This window comes from Trematomus bernacchii, unplaced genomic scaffold, assembly GCF_902827165.1.
Source record: "Trematomus bernacchii unplaced genomic scaffold, fTreBer1.1, whole genome shotgun sequence".
NCBI classification, from domain to species: Eukaryota; Metazoa; Chordata; class Actinopteri; order Perciformes; family Nototheniidae; genus Trematomus; species Trematomus bernacchii.
This window is the reverse complement of record NW_022987784.1, coordinates 511090-538491: the sequence shown is the minus strand read 5'-3', so window position 1 is coordinate 538491 and position 27402 is coordinate 511090. Positions and strand designations below refer to the sequence as shown.

The 27402-nt window shown below is 40.3% G+C and overlaps 1 protein-coding gene across 1 annotated transcript in view; it reads left to right on the top strand.

Annotated features, from left to right (window-relative positions):
* mon2 (MON2 homolog, regulator of endosome-to-Golgi trafficking) overlaps positions 1 to 27402 on the top strand; it is a 43757-nt gene that overhangs the window by 3318 nt on the left and 13037 nt on the right. The window contains 20 exon segments of the mRNA XM_034149431.1: positions 6515 to 6578; positions 8329 to 8456; positions 11122 to 11253; positions 11712 to 11841; positions 13207 to 13304; positions 14161 to 14286; positions 14987 to 15178; positions 15551 to 15675; positions 16349 to 16488; positions 16858 to 17002; positions 18553 to 18743; positions 19339 to 19420; positions 20015 to 20196; positions 20845 to 20957; positions 21671 to 21775; positions 22242 to 22322; positions 22436 to 22509; positions 22710 to 22800; positions 23047 to 23148; positions 25509 to 25619. Coding sequence (XP_034005322.1) covers positions 6515 to 6578; positions 8329 to 8456; positions 11122 to 11253; positions 11712 to 11841; positions 13207 to 13304; positions 14161 to 14286; positions 14987 to 15178; positions 15551 to 15675; positions 16349 to 16488; positions 16858 to 17002; positions 18553 to 18743; positions 19339 to 19420; positions 20015 to 20196; positions 20845 to 20957; positions 21671 to 21775; positions 22242 to 22322; positions 22436 to 22509; positions 22710 to 22800; positions 23047 to 23148; positions 25509 to 25619 — 2412 coding nt within the window.

Sequence of the window (27402 nt, the reverse complement as noted above, 5' to 3'; positions counted from 1 at the left end):
TTCAGCTCTTACCACTTTTCATTCATTTAGCTGCTTTGACATTGTAAATTCATTTCTGTCATGTTTGTTTGGAAATTAGAAACCTCTGTCCTCATTTCCCAGGCCTTCTTCATTCCTGTTCCTCCCACTATTTCCCAATCCATCTCCCACAGAGACATTGCGCCACAGCCGGGGCTTTATCTGGGTTAGGAGGAGTCAAGAGGAGTCCCCATTGATTGTTCTACATTGTAGCATCTCACACTTTAAGACTTTCTTTCATTGAGAAGCAGTCAGTGAAACCCACCAAGGAATTGCTGTTTGTTGGGTTCTGATTGCTTTCGTCGAGGTGCAAAAAAACCAAGCATCCAACAGCCAGCTCTCCTCTCGCTGAGTGTGAGTCGGGTGCTGTCAGACGCATGTGGCTCACAGTGAAATGTGACAGCCTGTCTTGGGGAAAGCTGCAGAATTAATGAGCATTATTGGCAACCTTTGCTCACTTATCACAACTCATGTGCCAGACAGTTCATGCAGGCAGTACAGAGACAACATAAGAAGTGACAGGGAGTGAGGATTAAGTCACTATTTGACACTATTGCACTGAAACTCTGACTGAATAAGCCCTTCTCATAATATGCTAAGTCGGTTCCAAAAAACTGCTGAGTTTAAAGACTTGCTGAGTGTTTCTAAGGAAGTAAATCTGTCATGAGCTTCACAAATGTTGCCTTACAAAGATATGAGCTGGCTGGAGACGTGGGGTCAGTTCTGCTTTGAGGATCTCCAAATTCAAAAGACTCTGGAAAATAAATGAGCACTTTCTGATGTGGTCTGCTGCAAAGTCCCTTTCTACTGGTGTCAGATTTGAACATCAACTCTGTGCAGGATAGTATATACAGTTAGAGTATTTCTTCTAAGTGATATGCAATACAGACAGGCTTAAAATGCTTCATAGTATACTTCAATACTTTTACTTTTTTGTATTTATCCCCAGGGAAAATAGATTTTATGACAGTTTCTTTTGAAAATGTAACACAAATATATAAGAAAAAGGGGCAAATGTGTTCATTACAATGAATGCAGTTGCGTATTGATAAGGATAAAAATGCTAAATAGTACAGTTGAGAGTTCTAAAATATTTGCATGACAAATATTGATTGTGTTACATAAACATCATTACATGGCAAGATAAGATCACATATAACAATGTCATACAACATTTACTACTATGTCATTAGCTTCTCAAATGTAATATGCATTGTGCTGGACTGGGACTGATCCTTTTTCAAATGGACAAAGTGAATTGAGAGATCAGATAACGTAGATGAGTGGCAAATACAATTTTAAATCTTGATGCCAATGAAGCAGCAGTTTTTGGTTCCAGATTCAAGAACCAAATGTTTTAAATACCTCTGATAGACAATTATAACCTATTTTATACAAAACAAGAAATTGGTATCAATGTTTATTACTTTGTTCTAGCATTTCATAAAGATTGATGGAATAAATTCTCCATAATCTAATATGTTCTGCTTTCTGTTATAATGACATCATCAAACCAGCTGTATGTCTCTCCCCATGGCGATGACTGTGTAATACGGACAGTTAACAGGAAGATGAAACCGCACGTTCTCTGAGGAAGTTATCTTTGATTCCATCACAAAGTGCCAATATCAAAACAATTTTTAATTTGAAGTTTGACAAGGTTGTGCATACAAAATGTGTTTTCACACGCAGGGATTTGTTGTGATTGGGTTCCAGATGGAGCATATGGGTCCACTCGAGGCTGAACAAAGGAAACCCACACAATCTGCTTCTAATTGGAGCCATTTATTGGTTTACTGGCTCTATTGGGCTGACTCACAGACACCACAATAGCAGCATCTTTCTGAGGAGTTGTTCAGTGGACAGATGAGCTCAATCAAGATGTTCTGTCTTGTCATCGTCCTCCTGTGAAACCACCTGCCTAAGACCCCATTTACACGCAAACGCATACGAAACGCAAACGAACCGAATACGATATCAAAAAAGTCTTCCGTTCACACAAGACCGCTCGAAAGCGCTGGAGACGCTGTAGTACATATGCCGGGCCTGTAAGTGGCGCTGTACTTCCGCCACAAAATACACCAAAAGCAGCGAAGAAGACCCCCGAGCATGGTTGCCATGGTTGCCCTTCTGTTTATGCCCCGCGGTAGATTTAGCAACATGTAGTTCATGTAATTCTCCATGTCCACTTGTTGCTGATGGTTGTGGTAGAGGAGCTGTAGATTTTGCACTAACATCTGTAGCATGGTCAGTAGCAGTAGCACTAGCTACTGACAGTAGCTACTGACCATGCTACAGCAGTGAGCAGCAGAGGTGGGGCTATGGCTTCATTGTTATCAGGAAATGATCGTATAGGGCGTACACACGGAGCCGTTTGCCCCCCCAGAGCATTCCGTTTGCAGATCTATCCACCTTGGGACCCGTTACCGTTTCCGGCGTCCGTTTCCGCGTTTCTGTTACGGCCTCGTGTGAACGAACGGGCTATACGAAAGAGAAAAGTAGCGGATACAACCGTTTGCGTTCTCGTGTAAACGGCACCTAAGATCCTCAATTATAATTTCATCCTCAGAGACACTTATGTGTTTCTAAACATACTCCCTTCATTTTATCGTTCCAGCAATGTTGTCTCATTTCTAAACATACATGGCCAGCTTGGCAAAGTGGGGCCCTTTGATAGGAGACAACTATTTATAACTCTGCGAATTGGAGAAAACACGCTCGTATCTCTCACTGCCCTGGGCCACAAGCTGCTGAATATCTCAGTGACTCATTTTAGCCTACTAGATTGATAGCTGTAGCACAAAGAGCAGATACTGTATGTTGTGGCATAAAGGAGTTGACAGGCAATCACAGGTTCACAGGTAAATACATCAGAGTTCCTGAACAAATGTTTGCAACTAAAAACTTGAACTTGAACATTCGTTTATTAAAAGTAAATGACCACGTACCAACAGACTTGTTCCATCCAAATGACATCTCGACCAGTCTACTTCCGAGTTGATGATTAAATAGCTATTACACTGCAACAAATAACCACAATTCAGTGTACTTATACATATGTAGTTAAATAGTTTTACAGAATGGTCCGTCTTTTTTCTTTTTCTTACTGTAACAAAACAACAACAATAAGCACACAAGAACATGGGGTGTTTTTAAAAATCATTTTCAATTTCAAGAAATCCCTATTATTTTTCTAAGACATTGTTTGGTATGTAAAAATGATTATCATAGCTTAAATCGATGACTTAAAGGTGGGGTAGGTAAGTTTGAGAAACCGGCTCGAGATACACTTTTTGTTATATTCCATGGAATGCTCTTAACATCCCGATAGCAATGAATATCTTAAGTACTTTGACAAAAAATCCATAAAAAAATGTCATCTGTGGAAGCCGTAGTACTGTAAAAAGTACGACCATCATTTTAGCCGTGCCCTCATTGGTCATGTGCGCGTTCGTGGGTGTTGGAGGAGGGGCTCTGTAAGGAAGTCTGAAGGAAGGGGCAGATTTTTTTCTTACCTACCCTACCTTTAACGTTGATTCATTGTGGAAAAACAAGCGTTTAAATGATAAAGGGAACTTCAGATATGTCCTTTTTGCTCATATTATTTAGACATTTGTTTTCTTAAGGAGGAAAACAAGGTCATCAGTATTGATTCGGCACTCTAGTGGGTGGTAATCACCTCGTGTCATTCTCTGAAGTAGAGTGACAAGAGCTGATGAATCCAGATGAGAGCAATGGGTTCTTATTGATTGTACGTTTTAAAACCACCTTAATAATCAGGAAGACGGAGGAAATTAAGAACAGCTTAATATCAACGAGGTGTTTTTATGATTAGATTCTGGGTGTAGCTTTAATTTAGAGCCTAGACAAAGAATCATGAACCTTGTTGATCAGATGAAAGGCAAACAAAACTATGTAAGACAAGATAATGGTATTCTCATTACAGTTATACTTTATTTCACTATCATTTCACTGGACTTATATACATTAACAATACCATGGATGTAGAAACGTTTTCTAAATTGCTATTTACACTTCCTTATTTAGTCCATTAGTTTAATGTATTTCCTCATATTGCCTGTCTTCTCTATGTTGTGTGTGTGCACATGTGTGAACTCTGAACGTAGTAGGACGTGGCAGATTTTTTCTAGCGCACTCGAGCTGGTTTCTCCAAAATTACCTACCCCACCTTTAAATAACTTTTTTAAAATCAAACCAACAGTTTAATCTAAAATCATATTATTTATAGTGATAATATTCTGATTAAAGTTGTAAATTGTAAGACAATAACAGCAAATGTTTGGTATTAGATGTTGTAACATAGGTCCAAATTCGAATGACTAATGCAAAGTCAGAGACAATATTGCTCAGGCTTTTATTTTAAAGCTGGAAATATCATCTCAGTTGTTAATTCTTTAAAAAACCTCACCACGACCCCAGACTTCACAGTCCTGGCACTTTTCATGTATCCCTCAGAGCGACAGTATATTTCCCCTCAGCCTCTGGGAAAGCAAAAGTAGCCGCAGCATGGTTGTAATTATTTGGGACTCAAATCGTCTCTCTGTTTTCTCCTCGTTGCTCTGTAAAGACCTCTGGCTCTGTTTGAGCAACAAAGGAGAAGAGGGAGACTAGCATTTTTCTGAAGATTAACTTTTTGAGTTAAGTTTGAATTAACGGGCACGGCCCACTCACTAGCGGTTGCTTGGTAACGGACTGTTCAGCAGGTTATGAATTGTTGACTTCACAGTGGCCCGACCTTGAGTCCGCAATCCTGTTGATGGTTAAAGTGGTATGACTTGCTTATCATTACATTGTGCTTAAATACACGGAGAATGTGTCAATAGAACGCAGGGTGTCCGCGGGGTCTTAAAAAGTATTAAAAGTTGATCAATCAATTTAGCGAAAATTAAGGCTATTAAAAAGTATTAAACGGCATTTTCCAAGGTATTACATTTTGTAGCTTGTTTTCAATAAGTATATCAATTGTCCAAAGAGGTTGTATTCTACAGTTTGCCTGAATGTAATCATTGCGTAGGTGTGTAGTGTGATTCTGTGTAGTTTATTTATGGCATCCCGTTGGATTTGACGTCATCTGAACAGGACATCGCACGCTCACTGCTTGATAGCGCGCGAAGGTCCGTTTACGCCGGTTGTTAAACAACATCGTTATGGGGAAATGCAAGTCTGCGTCCAAATGGTTGGAAGATAAGGAGGAAGGACAATCAATACTGTATATAGTAAATGTGAGGTAAAGTGTGTCGCCAATGTAACCGGTTAAGTGGCAATGAGGTCTTAAAATGTATGGAAAGGGTCTTAAAAAAGGTCTTAAAAGGTCTTACATTTGATTTCAGGATTCCTGCATATACCCTGGAACGGCTTGCTGCTTTTCTCACCAATCTAATAAGACATTTGACACTATTTTGGATCTTGAGATGATAACTTAGTGGTTACTTGGATAAGATTTCATATTTAAACGTGGCCTCACACTGTATTTTTGTCGCTGCATAGATTATAGGATGATGAGATATTGTAACACAGTTATGCTCGTGCTGTATCCAAAAGATTGACTGGCTGTAAAAACTAAAGTATCAGGGCCCGTTTGTTTCGTCGAAGGTGATGCTGTATTAAATATAACTTGTATTCTATGATATCATTTTAATATTCATACATTTATATATATTTATTTGCAAGAAAGCCACACCAACAGACATGATTTAAAAAAAAAAAATGGGTGAAATTATAGTCACCAACTTTGTCCATCATGTTCTAATTTTGTCTTGCTATGTGGGCTTTGCAGATGCCGGTTACATAAGCATTGGGTTGGAAATGCTCACTAAGATGATTGACAAATATGAGATGAATAATGCAGTTGTAGTCAGCCAGTCTGCAGACCTGCAGTGCAGCTATTTTCTGATGGTACTCATTTGCAATTTCAAACTTTCAGACGGGTACTTTGCTGTATAAAGTGGTTCTGTCTTATAGTAATCACATCAAATGTCAGAGAACAGGAGAAGACAATTGTGAAAAGATGAAAGGGTGACAGGGAGAAGTGATGGGGAGAGGAGGAGGAGGAGGAGGGGGAGCAGTGGTTTGAGGGAAGATCTTGACAGGTTTGCAGTTACATTTAGATAAAAACACCTCTGTTTTGACTGGTTAATGCTCAGTGTCTGTCCATGTCACACAGTCTGACTCACATTCAGTCTGTCGTCCCCTCTTCCTGCCCTTTCTCTCTCTTGACATCCCTCCTTCCCCCTTCACCGTTTCACCCCTGCCAGACACCTCACCAGGGAAATCACTCTCCACTAGCACATCAAGTGGAAGCCTGTTTTTTACCACATTTACCAGCCCTCATTCTGTCGAACTGCAGCGAGGCCTTCCTGCTTCTCCTCTGTGGCCATTCATTACAGGATGTAGTTTCCACCACCATCAGCAGCTTTGATACACGTTACATTGAATGTTAACCTACATGTCTACTCTCTCTCTTTCCCCCCCCTAGGCTGCAGAGTCTGGCATCGTGAAGATAAAGACCATCGCAGCCAGGAATACAGAAATACTGGGAGGTGAGGAAGTGACAAGAGTGGTGGTTAACCACAGTGAGATATCAGCATGCCGCTATGTCATTACACTTTGTCATTACACTTTTAAATAATAATAATAAGGCTTTATTTATATAGCACTTTTTCATACATCACAAGTTAAAAATACATAACAAGAAATTCCCCTCAGATTATTTGTTAAGAACTTTACAGCTACATGCAGCAAAATATAACATTTGATCAGGTTAATAGACAAGGAGGTCAAATGTATGACAATAAAATAAAATAAAATAAATACTGGTTTCTCTCTGACAGATAAGACACAAGACAACTGAGTCGATGCAACAATATGAAATATAAAATATAGTGATGAAAACTTACATAAAATATTGTATCTTGTTGACTTATTCAAAGAGGCCCTATCATTTTTTTTGTGGCGGTTTACCCTTTCCTTTAGTGAGTTATATAAGTTTTTGTGCATTTAAATGTCTGCAAATGCTAAATACCAAAGTTTCCTTCAGAGGGAGTTTCTGATCCACCAACACAATACAAACATAAACCTGAACATGAGAATAATATGTCCTCTTTAAATTAGATTAATCTTGTTAATGAGATTATTATTGATTGAAGTGACATGTAATGTAATTCCCTTGACTGATTTATTTACATCACAACCCTATCCTAACCCTAAGTGTAAATCTTTACTAATGGGCACCGTCCCATATGATGAAGAAACACAAGTGAGTACATGTTTTTATTTTCACATGACACATCAGGGACATAGAGAAGGGAATGATCCATTATATTATGATTTATTTTAGTTTTATTTATGAAGTCAGCTTGTGGCAATCATGAGTTGTGTACTGTAGCCACATGATATCTAATTCCTCCAAAAATAAGTCGTATTTGTTTCTCACCCATTGAACTGCAAGATAAAGGAGACCTGCATATTAATATAAAAAGCTTTGTCGGTAAATTGCTGTAAATAAAAATGTATGCTAAATCTTCTGAATGAACTGCAGAGTACTTTGATGTGGCTGGGTGAATACTTGAATAGAAAATGGTGTCTACGCTGTCTTCATCAACAGCGTCCGGCTTTTATTAACATTTGCAGAGTTGACACATAGTCGGCATTTTCCGAGTTCCCCTGTTGACCGTCTGACTCCGACTGCCTCTCTGCAAAGTGTAAACTGCACAAGAGGGCTCATTTATATTTGTTTCCTGAATGGATTAGTTTGAAAAGCCTAATGATGTGTGGCAAAAAGTCTGAGCGGTGAAACCTGTTATTCATGGGGGGGGGGGAACTAAACGTAGGTGAAAATGATACAGGTTATGCAAAGAACTGATTCACTGTCAAGGTCACACTTTAATTTCAGTTTTTACACGTTAACAAAATATTTAAAATTCCATAGCCTGATGGTTAAAACAAATTGCATTAACAGTTTAAATATATTAAAGGTATTATTAAGTTGCACAGTGTCTCTTATTGTGTAGTTTTCACTATTGAATTTGTTCTCCATCCCTTCCAATGTAGTAACAGTATTTTATACTTATGTCAAATCTAATAGATCAAGGATTTCAGATTATATTAACACGCTTTAATTTGTCTGAAACAACATGCAACGATTGATGCTGGAAGGTTTGTATTTGATATTCAATCAAAGCATTGTAAATCATTTATGTAACTGAATAACTCCCATCTTTGTTCTCTTCATTTCCCCCTGAGGAGAATTGACCCTGACATTTCCCTTTTATCTGCGTCCTTCTCCTGCAGCTCTGAAGGAGAACAGCTCCGAGGTGGTGCAGCCCTTCCTGATGGGCTGCGGCACCAAAGAGCCCAAGATCACCCAGCTGTGTCTGGCTGCCATCCAGAGACTCATGTCCCACGAGGTGGTATCTGAGGTGAGCACCTTGAGGCAGCCGGGGGTTTAAAACTCAGCTGGCTTACACACACAGTGCACTGGGACTACGTTCAGAGTTCACACATGTGCACACACACAACATAGAGAAGACAGGCAATATGAGGAAATACATTAAACTAATGGACTAAATAAGAAAGTGTAGATGGCAATTTAGAAAACGTTTCTACATCCATGGTATTGTTAATGTATATAAGTCCAGTGAAATGATAGTGAAATAAAGTATAACTGTAATGAGAATACCATTATCTTGTCTTACATAGTTTTCTTTGCCTTTCATCTGATCAACAAGGTTCATGATTCTTTGTCCAGGCTCTAAATTAAAGCTGCACCCAGAATTTAATCATAAAAACACCTCGTTGATATTAAGCTGTTCTTAATTTCCTCCGTCTTCCTGATTATTAAGGTGGTTTTAAAACGCACAATCAATAAGAACCCATTGCTCTCATCTGGATTCATCAGCTCTTGTCACTCTACTTCAGAGAATGACACGAGGTGATTACCACCCACTAGAGTGCCGAATCAATACTGATGACCTTATTTTCCTCCTTAAGAAAACAAATGTCTAAATAATATGAGCAAAAAGGACATATCTGAAGTTCCCTTTATCATTTAAACGCTTGTTTTTCCACAATGAATCAAGGTTAAAGGTAGGGTAGGTAAGAATGGAGAAACCAGCTCGAGTGCGCTAGAATCTGAAAATACGCAGCCGAAAAGAATCTGCCCCTTCCTTCAGACTTCCTTAAAGAGCCCCTCCTCCAACACACACGAACGCACACATGACCAATGAGGGCACGAGATAAGTTTGTGCACGAGATGGAAGGCTGACAGGCAGGTAGGCCATCACCCGGCTAAAATAATTGGTCGTGCTTTTTACAGCGCCACGGCTCCCTGGAATTGATGCACAACTGCTCTGTTAATACAGCGTACAAACAACTGTTATAAAAAGCTTATGGAGCCATCTCATGCTTTCTAAGCTTTGCTATGAGTCGTTTATTTAATTAGGTAATGTAGGTTTTCAAAGCTTCTACTTTTGGTAGGAGACTCTAGGTTCTCTATGCTGCTCTCATAAAATAAATGTGATATTAAAGGGTATTTGGTGTGGCTTTGGTCAAGTCTTTACCCATTTATTTTTATCTACGATTAAACAACAAACTATAACATATCAGAATTGTTTTTGGAAAAAAGCCCGAAGTCTCAGATCTTACTGCAACATCTTCAAATTGCTAGCTGCATATTTTATGTTGTTCAAGGGCATCCCAACAGGAGTGTGTGAGGCAGATTTTCTTAGATGTGTAGTCTCACATTTCACAAATTCACCAAGGCCTCAAAGATAGCATTTATCCCTCTACGATTGGCTAGTATCACGATGTTGCGCCTTGCAAACAACTAAGGACACACACATCACATATTCTTCACACACACATTTTCTGATCCATTGAACAATGTAACTCCTCTAGTGTTCCTCTGCCAGAAGCACTCTACCTCATCTGTAGCTCTGAACTGCAGGTTTCAAAGCCACCCGAGGGCCACACAAGACTAAAGTGTACCGCCTCAGTATTGATTCTTAAGGTTTCACTGGAGGCAACAGTCAGACACTGTGTCATGCAGAGAGAAAGTGCTGATCGTCAGTGTCATTTAGTTTCCTTTGGGAAGGAGAGGGATCCGTTCAAATGTTTTCTGACATTTGTAAAAGGAAAGAGCACACACTGAATGCCTTTGTAGGGCTCTGGTGTTAAAACACCCAGGAGCAAGACTGTCACCATTCCCAAATCTGGCTATCAACCTCTGCAATGAAAAGACTGCTAATGATAATTGTAGGCTCGTAAACCACATCTACTTAGAAAAATGTGTCTGTAAACAAGGTCGTTGTTGTTGTTGTTGGATAATTATATGACATTAAATAACAGTCAACAATGACCTGGACTGAAATCACAACAGGCTTTGGATTTATAGCGGAGTATTATACAGCATATAATAAGACAACATATTGATAATCAATAAATATTTTAGGTCAGTAATCAAGCTAAACATGTGCTGGTTTCCAGCCTCTCAATTACGAAGATGTCTGATTCTCTGTCAAGCTATATTTCTGACTTCTGGTGAAACATAAGCACTTTTGTAATATGTTATAGACCATATGATTAATTTAAGAACCTACTAAATAATAGTTTAATCAGTGAAAGCATAAGAAATCTTAATGAGATGTCCTTGTATTTTCTTTTTTCTTTTCATTTTTTGAAATATTGAGTCCCCGTGTGGCTCCAGCTCAGACGGTTTGCATGAACAATAGTTGCATTTTGGACAGCTTGGCCCACGAAAGGACATGCAGTGTCACTTGCTGTGAGCATCAAGTGACATGATATCGACTGGCAGCTTCATTTGGTGTTTTTAACTCCATAATGTTATGACCCTCAAGCAGGCAGTACCAGCTGCTCCCATAAGTGTGTGTTTGTGTCGCTGTATAAGGTCTGTCTGTGACCTCAGGCCATCTTTTGACCTTTTCTGTCACAATGTAGCAACTCTGATACTTGTAAATTGAGCTACTAATACTTGTGTGTGCATACTGGTGGATGATCAATGATATGCTGAGATTGAGATGAATGTTAACAGTTGAGTGTGTGTGTGTGTGTGTGTGTGTGTGACAGGCCGCTGCGGGGAACATCATCAACATGTTGTGGCAGCTGATGGAGAACGGTCTGGAGGAGCTGAAACTCCTACAGACGGTCCTGGTGCTGCTCACCACCAACACAGTGGTACACGATGAAGTACTTTCTAAGGTACAACGACAACACACTATTACACCGGCTTTTAGTATATACATACAGCCTACTTCCTTGTAGTATGGACTTTGCAGGTATCCTTATAGCCAAGTGTAGTGAGTCATCTTCCATCTATTATTAAACTAGCTGTAATGTTTTATCATACCTATAAATAAATATATTGATGGTGTCCTTGCACCAGATCTTGCAGCATCATCGTAGAACATTGCCAAATTATATTTTAACACTACTTTTGTTCAATTTCACAGCATACCAACATATTTCCAACTCTTAAGTCTCACTTACTGTATGAAGAAACCAGATCAATCTTTGTAACCTGTAATGGCTTAAATATATTCTTAGCATTTTACCCCTTCTGTTGATGGACCACACCTGTAGCAGTAATTCTATTTACTTCATACAATGTATTTGTATTCACATGCTGCATAATGTGTGTATGTGTTGTCCCTCTCCAGGCCATTGTGCTGTGTTTCCGTCTTCACTTCACCAAGGACAACATCACCAACAACACGGCGGCCGCCACCGTCAGGCAGGTGGTCACCGTGGTCTTTGAGAGGATGGTGGCTGAGGACGAGCGCTACAAAGGTGAGAGGGCACTGTAGGAACATTAATGCCGCGTTTCCACTACACGGCCTCGCTCGGCCCCGCTCGGTATGGCTGGGCCTCGTTAGGACTGGCTCACTTTATGGCGCATTTCCATTACAGTTTAGGAACTGGGGCAGTATCTATAGTAACGCAGTGTAGGCGGAGCCGTGACGTGATCTTCAGAGGACCCCAGAAAAACAACACAGCCGTTAGCTGTTAGCACTCAGAGCTCACAGCTCCTCATATCTGTTCAGAAACTAGACAAAAGTTAAACAAGTACAAACCACAGACTGCCTGTGTCATGGTGAATACAGTCGCTGCTTTATTTATGTCTGTATAGGCCGTTGTTGTGAGTGTGGACGGTCGGAGCATATACTGCGTTAGCTGAGCCAATCTCCATTTAGAAAACACGCATTTTAAAAGGTTTTTCCCCTGCCGTCTGTCTGCAGACTTGTCAAAGCATTAATTCATGGTTTTTACTAACCGGTATCAGTATGTTGTTACTTCGGCATCATTTTTGAAACGTGTATTACAATTAAATCACGGTCAAATATGTCCATCTTGTTGTAGTTGTAGCCCCCTTGCCAGCGACGCTCTCTCTAGTTTAGCATACTCAGCCCGACTCAGCCTCGTTGTCTCTGGCCCTGGCCCCACGATTTTATGAGGCCAGAAAAACTGTGAATTAGGACCCGCCGGCCGGTACTAGGCCAAGTGGAAACGCAACCAAAGACGGGCCGCTGACGTCACAGCCCTCTTAAACCGGGCTGCGGGCTGTAGTGGAAACGCGCCATAAGAGTTCACATTTTAGACGGTAGAAATGTTGATGGGATGCACCATTTTTACAGAGAAGACAATGTGCTCTCATGTGGAGGTGTCTACGTATGGAGTGCCGATTGGTATCCAGGTTATATGTATGATTGATGGAAGGTCAGGGTCAAAGCTTATTAATCAGTGATTGATTCATTGTAACATCCATTCTTAGTTTATTGTAATTTTCTTATTGTTGTAATGATAAGATAAAAAATGCGAACAATAGAAAAAAGGAATTAAACCTATGTTAACATAAAAAAAACATCATCAAACAAACCATACAAGATATACGACGAAGAATAACTGTTATCACAAAACTTCACAAACAAGCAAAAGCAATAGTTAAAGAAAAACAACTAGAAAATAAGACATGAACATCAAACTGAAGAATATCCCCAGAAGGTTCAAGATGATATGATTTCTTTTTCACGTGTTCTCAAATTTGGCTAGACTTTGTTTTTGTGAGCTCACACTTTTCTTGTTGATTCTTACATTTTTTGTTTTTCTGCCAAAAGAAGCTTAACAACTAATATTTAACTTGTCATTCCTCCACAGGGATTGTAGAGCATCCTCCTCCTGTCCAGGGAAACACCAACCGGCGCTCTGTGAGCACGCTGAGGCCCAGTGCTAAGGATGCATACATGCTGTTCCAGGTACGTCCACCAGGGGGCGCCACCCTTCTACACCAAGTTGGTTTAGAAACATGCTTATGATCTTAGCTAGTGTTGAATGGAGACCATAAATCAAAGTAGGGCTGTGTGATTATGGCTAAAATCATAATCACGATTATTTTGGTCAATAATTGATATCACGATTATTACATACGATTATTCATTGACTTTGAAAACATCCATTTATTGAACTTTTAAATACAAATAATAGTTTGAACAGTATCTTTTTAACTGTTGATTTCCCTGAGCGTATAATTCAACTGAAAAACCAATACAAAAATAAATAAAATAAATTATACATTTATATTTACATTTAAATAAATAATATCAAAAATAATAAATACCAATAAACAAGATCAACAAATATTTTGGAGTGCACTTCAACAAGCTACTAAACATATATAAATATGATAAATACAAATAGATTTGATCAAATATGTTGCAGTGCACTGTCACAACCTAGCAAAGCAAAATAATAGTTTTTTTCGATTATGTTGTTTTCGTAATTGTGGCAGGCCAAAATCGTAATTGCGATTAAAATACGATTAATTGCACAGCCCTAAATCAAAGTCGTTCTCAAAACTGTAAATAATTGATTGAAGCTTTTGACGTTGAGTTTTAAAGAAATATACAATTTGTTCATTCCTTTCATCTTTGCAATGAAGTGAATCTTGCAAGTAAAAGGGATTCAAAGGTCCCTTGTCGTCCTCACCCACGATGCACTTTAGTGTGATCATCCTTTCAGCAGAGCTCAGTGACAGCACTGTTTCATCCTCTGTGAAGTGTGTAGCATATAATAAAACTCCATTGTTTAACGCTGCTGTTCTCCTCCCTGCAGGACTTGTGTCAGCTGGTGAATGCCGACGCCCCCTACTGGCTGGTGGGGATGACAGAGATGACCCGGACCTTCGGCCTGGAGCTGCTGGAGTCTGTTCTTAATGATTTCCCCGGGGTATTCCTACAGGTACATGCACTGATGGACACTTATCAGATAAATAATTTAAGATAGCACTTATATAAAACCCAAGGAAACGCACGTTACAAATAATGACCTTGATTTTTTTTGTGTGATTTATGTTCATATTTATTATTGAAGTTATGTTGATACGTTTTATATGTAGGGTCCCAGAGAAATTGATTTGATCCCATCCCTAACATAGTTTTATTTTATGTTTTGCAAATTGTGGTGTTAATCTTGTGTTTTCTGGTTATAATTTGGGGGATATTCTTATGATCTGAAAAATGTATCTCCAATTATCTTTTTTTTACTTTTCACAAATCAAATGTGATATCAACCAAAATGTATTGAGTAAGATATTTTATCACAAGCATCAGTAAAGTAGTAAAGCACTGTCTTTTGATGGTCTAGTGATACAATACAATTTAACAAGTATGTTTCTGCAACGTCATTTAGTGTCATTGTCCTTTTAGATTTCGATGCGTCACAGATTCTATCAACATCACTGGATTCCGGTTTAGTTTTTCCACCTGTGTTTATTATTGTATCTTAACATCAAAGATGCATCTTAATGCAGTGAAGCCAACTCTCCTTAACAGTAGTGATCCTTAATGTTACTACGCTTCACCTGATCCCAACATGCCTTATGTTTTGGGTAGTAGTGTGTGGTAATATCCTTCTCTTTCTCTCTCCGTTTCCTCCCCAGCACCAGGAGTTCAGCTTCCTCCTGAAGGAGCGAGTGTGTCCCCTCGTCATCAAGCTCTTCTCCCCCAACATCAAGTTCCGGCAGGGCAGCAGCTCCGCCTCACCGGCTCCTGTGGAGAAACCTTATTTCCCCATCTGCATGAGGCTGCTGCGCGTGGTCTCGGTCCTCATCAAGCACTTCTACAGCTTACTGGTAAGGGAGGGGTCTGCAGTGATGGTCCACCAGGCCAGAACTGCTGTCTGACGGATGGTTTAGAGAACTGCTAATTGATCTGGTCTGATTAGCATTGGATTAGCGTAGTATTAGTTTTGTTTTAGCTCTGCTTTAGGCACTTTAATGAGCTTAGCTGCATCCGAGCAATTAACCAATGCAGCTGTTTTTAATTAGTGATATTATATCATTTGAAATGGAAATTGGTTTTTCCCCGTCTGTCAGGAGAGCTACAAAATAGCTTCATCAAAGCCTAAAGGGATTATGGGATTTAGCCAGATTCCAGTTACAGGACAAAGCTGGCCAAACATCTGTCCCAATCTGATGGTGTGTGTGTGTGTGTGTTTTATATAGGTGACAGAGTGTGAGATCTTCTTGTCTCTGCTGGTGAAGTTTCTGGATGGGGAGAAGCCACAGTGGCTGAGGGCGGTGGCTGTAGAGTCAGTCCATAGGCTCTGTGTTCAGCCACATCTACTACGGTAAGCAATAGCACATTTTAATTAATGAGTTTCATAACTTTGAAGTGTTTCTTGAACTCATATTCCACAGCTGCATGGTGTGAAAAACGACTGGAGTTACTTTGTGCCTCAGACTGCTTGAGAATGGGTTAAATCTCCTTTAGTTTAGTTGGCAGATAACTGCAGTGATGTATCTGCTCATAATGGCTCAATGTTTCTATAATTGCTGATTCATCTACCCCCTGATACAACTATAGAGGACGGACAAAACAAACCCCACTGTGGAACACACTCTCCACTACCATCCAAATATTTGATTTTCCATCAGCATGATTCTTGTAATTAATGTTGGTCAGTGACACCTGTTAAACTTGTGTTAACATCTTAGTATTATTACTTAAACACCACTGCATATATTGTAATATATACACTGTTACATCCATATATGAATTGTACAATGTGCACAATTGACTTTAACTTACCAATATGTAACATGTAGCGTTAGCATGCTAACAGCTACTATGCAGTGCTGGGGCTGACAAAGCGCAAACCTGATGGCAAGCTAAGTCATGAAAGTTGAGCAAAGTCTGAAAAAATAGAGCAGAGTCGGTGACGGTATAATAATGCACCATCAGCACCCAAATGGCCATTTTCTTTTTCCCCATCACTAATGTTGTGTTCTGTGTCGTTACAGTTCGTTCTGCCAGTCATACGACATGAAGCAGCACTCCACGAAGGTTTTCAGAGACATCGTCAACGCTCTAGGATCCTTCATCCAATCCCTCTTCATCCTCCCCAACCTGGGCAACAACGCTGCTCTTAGCGCACCTGCTGGTCAGTGCACTGATCTTTAAGACTAACTAAACCCTCATTTTGAGCTCTGGAAGACCGTGGTACAGTGTGTTGCAAAGTATTTTATTCAACAAATGTGGTTCCTTGAGCCCGGAGACATAGAGAAGACATACACAACTTTTTTTTGTGTCGGTTAAGGTCTGTAGATGTTTCAAATAAACCTGTAAGCCAGATTAAGAGGCATTGTACATGAATTCTTAAACAAATAACTTCAGAAAGTAACATTTTAAATCAATACACATGATGTACAAGTTATCATGGGAATGTCATGGATATTTGGTAGCAAGTGTCCTCGTATTTTTGTATCTCTTTTCCTTTATTCCATGTTGTCTTTCTTTCGAGGGGGCTCAGGTTCGGGGGCCCAGGGTTCATCACAGGGGGGTCTGGGGCCAGGAGGGATCAACAGCAACCAGACCACGCAGGCTGCGTTTGAATACCGCGGCACCTGGATCCCACTCATGACTGTTAGCGTCCAGGGCAGCGCCAAAGCCACCTAGTAAGTACTGTTTCTACAAAGACTCAAGAAGTTCACCTTTCTGACTCCCTTTTTTTATCTCTTTCCATTCACATGTACACAAATGTAATTCCTTGCAGAGAACAAGCGTAGGGAAACTATCTTGGTTCTGCCTAAATATAAGCCTGTAGCATCTCTATTCAATTAGCTGTATCCTGCAAGCGGTGATAAACGATTCAGTGTTAAACAACAGGGGATCAGTGTAGGGCAGAGATCAGAGGCTTAAACCTGCTTGAGGAGTTTAAATGCTTTTGTTGTGCGCCATCGGTGTTTGTAGGATAATACAGGGAATTGCATTAGCCAGAGGCCTTCCTGTCGCAAAGAGAGTCTAAATTGGCGTCTATTTGCTGTAATTGGGATTCTTGCTGGTGGTTTTTTTAGGCTGTTTCTTAGTATGAGGGAGAGTTAGGCACACACCTTTTTGTAAGATTTGTTTGGGCTTATGCACAGAAGAATCAGAACAGAAGAATCAGAATCAGAAACAGGCTTATTGCCAAGTAGGTTTACCAGGGTGTCCGCAGGGTCTTAAAAAGTATTAAAAGTTGATAAATCAATTTAGCGAAAATTAAGGCTATTAAAAAGTTTTAAATGGCATTTTCCAAGGTATTACATTTTGTAGCTTGTTTTCAATAAGTATATAAATTGTCCAAAGAGGTTGTATTCTACAGTGTGCCTGAATGTAATCATTGCGTAGGTGTGTAGTGTGATTCTGTGTAGTTTATTTATGGCATCCCGTTGGATTTGACGTCATCTGAACAGGACATCGCACGCTCACTGCTTGATAGCGCGCGAAGGTTCTGTTTACGCCGGTTGTTAAACAACATCGTTATGGGGAAATGCAAGTTTGCGTCCAAATGGTTGGAAGATAAGGAGGAAGGACAATCAATACTGTACATAGTCAATGTGAGGTAAAGTGTGTCGCCAATGTAACCGGTTAGAACTCCAAGTGGCGATGAGGTCTTAAAATGTATGGAAAGGGTCTTAAAAAAGGTCTTAAAAGGTCTTAAATTTGATTTCAGGGTTCCTGCATATACCCTGTTTACACAAACAAGGAATTTGCTTTGGGGTGTATTTTGCATAAATAAACACAGTTAGAGAAGATAAATTGTAAGAAAAGGACCAAGAAATAGACTAAGCACAGTATTATATGGCGTAGTATTCTGAAAATAAAATGAAAATATGTGCAGTTTTGGGATGTAAGGTGCATGGTAATAAGAAGTCTGAATACTCAGGATAACTATTTGTGTATAGGGAGGCGTCATGCCATGATATGACCCTCAAAGAAAAATATATACTTTTATGTACATTCTTGCTTCCTGTGTATTGTTAAACTTTATATAAAACAATATGCACATTATATTATTGAGTCACCTTGCACTGCCTCTAAGTACAAGATGCAATATATACAAATATGCCTGCCTTGCTTGAACATGCAAACATTTACGGAAAGACTTTTATTCATTCATAGACAGTATTGATTTCAGGATACAATCTTTATCTCATTTGCTCCGTCCCTTTCTTTCATCGTCTAGTCTGGAGATGCTGGACAAGGTGGAGCCCCCGTCGATCCCCGAGGGCTACGCCATGTCGGTGGCCTTCAGCGCCCTGCTGGACCTGGTGAGGGGCATCACCTCCATGATCGAGAGGGAGCTGGCCGCGGAGGAGGGGGCCGCTGCTGAGTTCAGGGACACTCATCCTGGTCAGCAGTGGCAGCCACAACCCGGTGAGACTGTTTTACTGCGTCATGGCCAAACCCAAGGGGATTGTGGGTGGAAGCACTTCCATGACCCCTGGTGGCCAGTATGTCTTCTTTTTCCAATAAGAGATCAAAATGGAGGCATGTTTCTTTTCCCGGGTGATAATGGAGTGAAATGAGTCCTGGATTCTATATTTTTTGTTCAAGTTATTCAATATTAAAACAGACAATTCATACAGACAAGCTACAAGAAAACAGAGTTAGTTGAAGCAGGCGGGTAGAAAATAGAGGAAGAAAAAAGCCCTCCCTTGATTTATCCAATCACATCGCCCCTGATCAACATCTGACATTTAAAAATAACTACAAACTCCATAATAAAGAAGCTCAGTAACAAAACAAAACAATAATATTTCAAGTCTCAAGGTAGGACTCATCAAAGTCACCTTCAGAGGCAAAAACAAAAACAACATAATACCAGAAAAGTCATAGAAGTTCAAATACAGTTCACAATACAATCAACCATAACATCATTTAAAAAGATAATCAAACATTTTTAAAGTCATATTACATATGTTAGGAATACATATGTTAAACTCACTCATGCTTTGTGTTTTTGTCGCAGGAGCCCATCAGGTGTGGGAGGAGATGGTCAGCGCCTGCTGGTGCGGTCTCCTCGCTGCTCTGTCTCTGCTGCTAGACGCCAGGTAACTGGACTCTCTACTCTCTGTTTCTGACAAAACTGCTTTATTAAAGTCATAGTGTATGTCCACTTGGGAACCAAAGGGAAATAACGAAATGTCCCTTAGGAAAACCTCAAGATACGGAAAAAGAAACCATTCATGTGTGTGCTTAGTTTAAAACAAACATGGACACATTGATTTCTTTTTGCAGTGTTTGAAAGTTATTTTTAGCAATGCAATTCAGAGGAAACAGTCTTATAGGCTGTTCCGTAGTTGTTTTAGTCAGATACTCACATTTGTACAAGCAACTTGAATGCAAAGTACTCTTCAAGCCAAGCATGCTTTAGTCTTACTGCATCACACACTTACTGCTTCTATTCTCCAGAGGTATCGTCCTCTTATAACAAATTCAATCATTGCAATCACCCTTGATCAGAGGTCGCGTCAACCGAATATTTTCCGCCCCCCGTTGACAGTTCACGAGCATGCTCTCCCCCCCCCCCTCTGCCCTTGATGGAATTGTATCCATTACATGCAAACAAATAACAGAACAGCTATTAACAGCACACTTTTTTCACTTTGTCTGCATTTCTGTCTCCTCCTGTCCCGTCCTGTCAGCACTGATGAGACGGCCACAGAGAACATCCTGAAGGCAGAGCTGACGGTGGCCTCGCTGTGTGGGCGCCTGGGCCTGGTGACGCCCCGCGACGCCTTCATCACCGCCATCTGCAAGGCCTCTCTGCCGCCACACTACACCCTGACTGTCCTGAACAGCAACGCCGCCAGCCTCACCGGCAAATGTAAATATCTTTACTTATTAAACCATCCAAAACTACATAGAAAACCCAGTAGACCCTGGCTTTCACTGCTAATTGCCTGTACACATACACAAAAATACCTGAATTACCTTGATAACACTGCAAACCATTTGGGGCCGGTATGCACATTTGTATTCCTAGATTTGCTTAATTGTACCACACACATCCTAAAGTCCCCTTTCCGACCCTGAGGATGTCCTCTGGTCATGTGTGTTTGTTACACTAATGAGCTTTTCTCATCTCCCATATGGTGAGACGTGCATGCTGCTAAACTGAGCTTAACATGTGAAATGATGGCAGTCTGCCGGTCCCTGTTGCCCCGCTCTTATTGCATTAATCCATAACTTTTTTAACTGCAGGCTCTAATTAGTAACGTGTCTGGGGAATGTAGGCGTACACTCACACAGCTGCTCTCACACCAACCGCTCAGACACTCAGACGTTATTTGCATATTAGCTTGTAGAGATAAAGCCGGAAAATTGGGTCTCCAATAACGATGCTTTGGAGTTAATTAGGAAAGCTTTTCTTGCATGTCGTGAGCTTGTTACAAAACATGTTTGTGTGCATTACTGACTCTCATGGTAAGACCTCCTGTGTGTGTTTTCACATGTGTGCGTGTCTTCTCCACAGCGTACTCCATCCTGGGCCAGACTGTGCAGATCATCAGTCCCTCCAGTGAATCTCATCAGCAGGTGGTGGCTGTCGGGCAGCCCCTCGCCTCCCAGCCCCAGGGCACTGTGGTGGTAAGGACACACACACACACACACACACACATAATTACGAAGAGGCTATGGTTACACTAAGTATTATTATAATTGAATTAATTTAGCAGTTTTCCCAAAACAAACCATTTTATATAACCAGACAAATTATACAACACTTGTTCAGAAAACAGCTGCAAAAACAAAGCAAACTGTTTGGGAAGATAAATTCCCTGATAAGGGAGTCCTGAGTATCAAAGCTTAAGATTGCAATCACATCAAATCAGGTTATTAGTATGCATTATATATTATGTACAACGTCTGATGTGTAGCAACGGCCACATTAAATTGTTAATAGTTCAGGTAAGGGACAACTGTTAAGAACATAGATCAGGCAAGTATGTGCATCAAATTTCCCTTGAGGGAAATAACATTTGAACATACTTGGGCAGTAACCTTGACCCTAACCTGGAACCAATATGCTGTAATTAGAAATATCCCCATAGTAATAATAAAACTAGGAGTTTTTTTTATTGCATTTATGGTCAAAGCTCTTACATTACTATGTGTGCGTCCCACTTTTTTTTGTTACCATAGTCGGATGGCTGTGTTTCTTTTATGGTACTTACAGATTTGAGTTTTAGTAATACCTCACGTTTCAGTTTCTTCTGCTATTTCTCTTGGTGTGATTAAGCTAACGCCATGATGACGCGTATTACAATCTGCTATAATATGACTGTCTGTCCCTCTGTCAGCTCACTTCAAAGAACCTGCAGTGCATGCGGACCCTGCTGAACCTGGCCCACTGCCACGGGGCCGTGCTGGGCACCTCCTGGCAGCTGGTGCTGGCTACACTGCAGGTACTTCTACCACCTCATACCACACGTTAACACCTAACCAACCACACACACACACACACACACACACACACACGCTTTTCTAATTAGATAAGACAGTCCACGTTCTCTCCCTACTTCTCACACACATACGTGAATTTACAATTCCCCCACTTCTCTAATAAAGCAAATTTACATTTGAACATGCATAAATGTTTGCTTGCTTCCTATTAGAAAACACATGACCTGCTAAGAATACATCTTATAGACTAAACTATAAAAATATGTCCTTTTTTTGTGCTTTTTTAGTAACAGGAGATGATGTAGAGTTTAATTGAATAATTTAAATGTCTTCTTATTTAGGTTGATCATTTGCATTTGATACATTTGTCTTCAAGTATGTCAGTGTACATTTGATGACCTTGTCTGTGAATGTAAGTGTAGTTTCTCCGCTTTTCAACTCTAATTCACCTTCTCACTTCTCTCCCAGCACTTAGTGTGGATCCTGGGTCTGAAGCCGGGGCCGGGCGGGGTCCTGAAGCCTGGCCGAGCTGTGGAGGGACCCAGCACAGTGAGTTTTTTTAGGGAGTGTGTGTTTAGTCTGCATGACACTGTTAGTTTTCCACCTCGTTGTTAAAGGTTGTGATCTAACTGGCTGTGTGTGTGTGTGTCATTAAACTAAAGGTGCTAACCACAGCCGTGATGACAGACCTGCCCTTCATCGCCAACATCCTGTCCAGACTGTTTGAGAGCTCTCAGTAAGTAAAGTTAAATGAAATAGAATTATATAAACTCAAATTGCTTATCCTATATTTGCTGGTAACGGTCAAAATGGCTACAATTTCTGCTTAGAACTAATAATAACCAAATGGACATAAATATGTTTTTTTTGTGTCTGATGAAATGATACAAAATATGCACAATTAAAAAGCATTATGTGTTTTTATTATGCGATTAGGTACCTGGATGATGTGTCCCTTCATCACCTTATCAACGCTCTGTGTTCCCTCTCACTGGAGGCGATGGAAATGGCTTCTGGAAACAACAAGGTCAATATTTCTATAATGTATTACTCGTTAACTTGGTTGGTGTACGTTTTGGATATGTCATTTTTTTGTTTTGGTTAAAATATCAACTGTGGGCTAAGAATAACACTTCTTCATACAATTGTACAAGAAATGGATGTTGTCTTCCCTGTCTATCATAGGTATCCATTCCTATGCCTTTGATCATCAGTAAGCTCCGGGTATAATGTGAGAAGTCTTTATAAATGGCTTCTATTTTCTTTGTTCCAGGAGCCCTCTCTGTTTGCTGTGGCCAAGCTGCTGGAGACCGGCCTGGTCAACATGGATCGTATAGAGATCCTGTGGAGACCCCTCACGGGCCACCTGTTGGAGGTAACATTTATTTACAGCTACATCCCATAATGTGCAGAGCCAATGTCAACACAGTGTATTCAAACCCTGTAAAGACCTAGTTTCATAAATCTGTTGAAATGATGTCAACAGACCTCATACAGAAATAGCTGTGTCGTGTTTATTTTACCGGTTACACTTTGATCCGACTTCATTTCCATTGGTCAAATAAACGCAGAATGAATTTGTCCAATAAGCAGTTCGTGTAAATTTGGTTACAGTGATTGTCACTTTTTCCAGTGATGATGATGTCATTGTAATTTGGAACCAAACTCTATAATAAAAATGGAAGCTCAAACCTAAAAGAATGTCAAAATTGCCCCCTTCTACCCGGTTGGTCACTTACCCTGGACCAAAGCTCTAATAATGAACGTTTTTCCATGGAGTCTGGGGCACACGTGTGGTGGGATACAGTCACGAAGGAGACATCTAGTTTAATGAGCTGTAGAGGGGCTGAAAGTTTGTAAAAAGTATTACAGAGTTTGATCAAATCAGAGGGATGGGCTGAATAATGCCCAGTGTATGCAAAATGATGCTTTTTCTCTTTGTGTCTACACATCTGTTTTAAGGCAGTACCAAGTTGAGCTCATTTTGTTAGAGCATATCTCTGATTTTGGAAATTCAGATAATAAAGCAATATTATTCGCAGCATATTTTGAGTGTGTGTGACAGTACATGGGACATAGCTTTTTGTTTGTGGCACAGGAATATCTAAGAAAGAGAGCCCCAATGCGTATTTTCCCTGATGAAGCAACATGAATACAGAATGCTTTAAATTCAACTTCTTATTATTATCTAAAGTGCTTTTTTAATGTAAGAATATATTGGACACAAATTTGGATTTAAAACATATGGAGTCAACCGTGTTATTCATAGAAGTTGATTTAACTTGAGTTGACTTTTCACTACTCACTGTGGGTATTGGCACACGTCTTCATATCTGTGGAATCTCATTGTTATGTGTGGAAAGGTGTGTGTTAAGAGGTTTTCTTCACATTTACTCTGTCTATCTCCCCTCTCTTTTTTTGCACTCCTGTCTGTTTTGCAGAAGGTAAGCTGAGATTCCCTCCTCTATAATCTTTGGCTTTCCAATCTCCTTTTTCCCCCGATATTTCCTTTCTTCCTCTCAGTCTGGCTTCCACACGTTGGAGTCGAGATGTGTCCACAGTGCATTTGCTCCGCTTCCTGTGTTGTTTGACCTTGCATTCTTGTGCGCAATTTCCAACGTGAAGCTCTGATTTGTCACAGAATCAGAATCTGACGCAGCACCTGCCAATATGTTCTTAATGCTCCGATAAAACGCTGCCTATCTTTCTTTGCAGACTTCAAATTCAAATGCAGCTTCTATATTTGAATTGAAATGTGAAAATGATAACAGGTTTATTGTGTCTTGATTAACAGATGTACAGTATAATAAAGATTAACATTAAAATGCAATCATAGATACACATGGGCCATCTAGATTCTGCAGGGGAACAGGTACTTAACAGTCTGTCTTTGTTCCCCTAAGCAAAACAGAGATTTGATCCTCTTAGGAATTGTACGTCTGATGCTATAAACAGGGTTCTTACGGTCATTAAAAACCTGGAAAAGTCATGGAAATTCAAAATGCTAATTCCAGGCCCTGGAAAAGTTATGGAAAACAATTTTTTTCTCAAAGTTTTGGAAAAGTCATGGAATTGTAACTAAAGTTGCATCAAATATAATTTATATTTTATCTAATCGCCGAAATAGTAATACTATAATGATAATACATACTGTATCGTATAGTAATGAAACTTGGCATTTAACTGTCGAGGTATTTTGCTGGTGAGAGATTTTAGTTGCTTTCGCCTGTAGAAGCTAGTAAGCCTATTTGATTTGTTTTAGATAGGCACAACATGTTTCAGACCTTATTTTCCTGTTCCATGTTCAAATAAACCATTTTCAGTGGTACCGCTGAGAAAGAGTAATTTTTTTGGTCATGGAAAATTAGGTAAAGGTCATGGAAAATCATTGGTGAAAAAGTGTATGAACCCTGTATAAAAGTAAACCTCCCTATACACCAAAGATGATTCATTTGGATCACAGATGAACTTAAAATCTTAAAAAGAAAATAGTGTTTATATTACATTTGTGTACCTTTCTCTACTGAGCCTGGCCTCTTCATGTGTATCTATATATATCTGTCACAACATATCTTGTGATCACAGGGGATCCCAGTCTTTATTGCACAGACCCTGGTGTATGTCACCCAATTGTTTCACACTCACCCACTGCTGGGTAAAACACTGTTCTCTGCATCAAATCTATCATTGTGCGCATGTCTCTGCATTTGTGTGTCTGTGTGTTATGTCCTGCAGGTCTGCCAGCACACAAACTCCAGGATGAGAGAGTGGGGGGCCGAGGCGTTGACGGCGCTCATCAAGGCTGGCCTGGCCTACAAACACGACCCTCCCCTCGCCCAAAATCAGGTACATTACACATTGTCGTGTCAAATGATCATATAATAGGGGCGGTGGTGGAGAAGTCCACAGGGACTTGGCTTGGTAACTGGAAGGTCACCAGTTCAAGTCCCGGAAAGACCAAGTGCTACCGAGGTGTCCCTGAGCAAGGCACCGTTCCCTACACTGCTCCCCGGGCGCCGTTCATAATGGCAGCCCACTGCTCCTAACACTAGGATGGGTCAAATGCAGAGAAACCATTTTGTTACATAGTACCTGTACTACGTAATGACAATAAGTTGAATCTTCAATCTTCTTCTTCATAATCATTTAAAACATAGTCTTATACTCTGATTGCCTTTTACACTGTTAAATTGTATTTGTAGTCTTGTATGTGTTTAACAGAGACATATGTTGAGGATTTACATTGCAGGAGGGCAAAAGGAAGTGTAAAAGGGGGATATGCAAATGTTTAAGGACGAGGGGTTTTATGGTTAAATGGTGGGGATGTTGCTTGCTTTATGAAGTTATATGTATCAACATTGAGGACAAACTGAACTAAACATCTTCCAGGTCACCTCTCTGCTCTTAGCCCTTATCCATAATATGAACAGTGTAGGGAGTATTTATAAGATGGGTGTATTTTCTCTGGGTTTCACTTCTAAAAATATTAGGATTTCTCAAATGCTGACATTTGAGAAATCTCCTCCACCGTCACAGTTTATGTCAGGATAGATAAGAGAGTGCCAAATGCTTAAAGTGTGGGAAACAGAAATGTCACAGTCACTCTCTCTTGTCACTCACAAACGCAGACTGTGACCTTCACCTACTCAGACAGATAAAGGGAACGGCGCAGAGCTTATCTGAAAGAGGGCAGGAGAACTGTGTGGAGGTTAATGGAAACAGCACAGAGCCATACCAGCAATGACTGCAGTGCACTGTGGGAAATGCACAATACAATCACTTCTTCAATGCCTTTCGTGCAGTATGCCCACGACTCTACTAATGTTAAATAATGCATCTATTCAAAAAAAGGTAGAAAAAGAGAGACATTTGAGTCAGACTCATTGTCTAAATCCTGCAGTGGAAATTCATTTGAAAGGTCCCATGTCATGGCCATTTCTACTGATCATGATTCCATTGTTGAGCTATACTAAAATAGATTTATATTGTGCAATTTTCCAAACTCACATTGGTTTCTCATACAGCATCTCTGTAAAGTATGTGTATTCACTCTCTGTCCTACACGGCTTGTTGGAGCTCCTGCCCCCCCTCCCTATGAGCCCAGTGGCCGTCTGCGAGACAGCGAGACACAGCGAAACCCAGCCCGAAACCAGCCCGAAACCAGCCCGAGCACACACACACACACACCCGCAGCCTGGCTGGGAGTTTGTGTGTGTGCTCACACACCGACTCACAGCCTCGCCGCGTCCCGCCGTCTCAGGGAGGAGAAATCGGCAGAGCTGCAGCTGAGAAAAGATTGAGTGTGTGTGTGTGTTAACGTAATGGCTCCACGGATTGGTCCATTTGAACCAATGGGTCCATTTGGGTATGGGCACGTCACTGTACCCAGGAAGAAAAAGAGAAATGTCCAACGAGGCGTTCTGGGGCAGCATAGACAGGTCTTTTCTTTGTTAGGGTTTTACTCGCTACAGGGTGTACTTTGAGGGTTTGTGACTCTGCAGACCGTTTACATGCATAAAAAGCTACATAACACACAAGGGGACGGGTAATAACCAGAAAAGCATGACATGGGACCTTTTAATGTTAAATATTTATAACAACCAATCACCCCAAAAAAGTTGTAAGATAT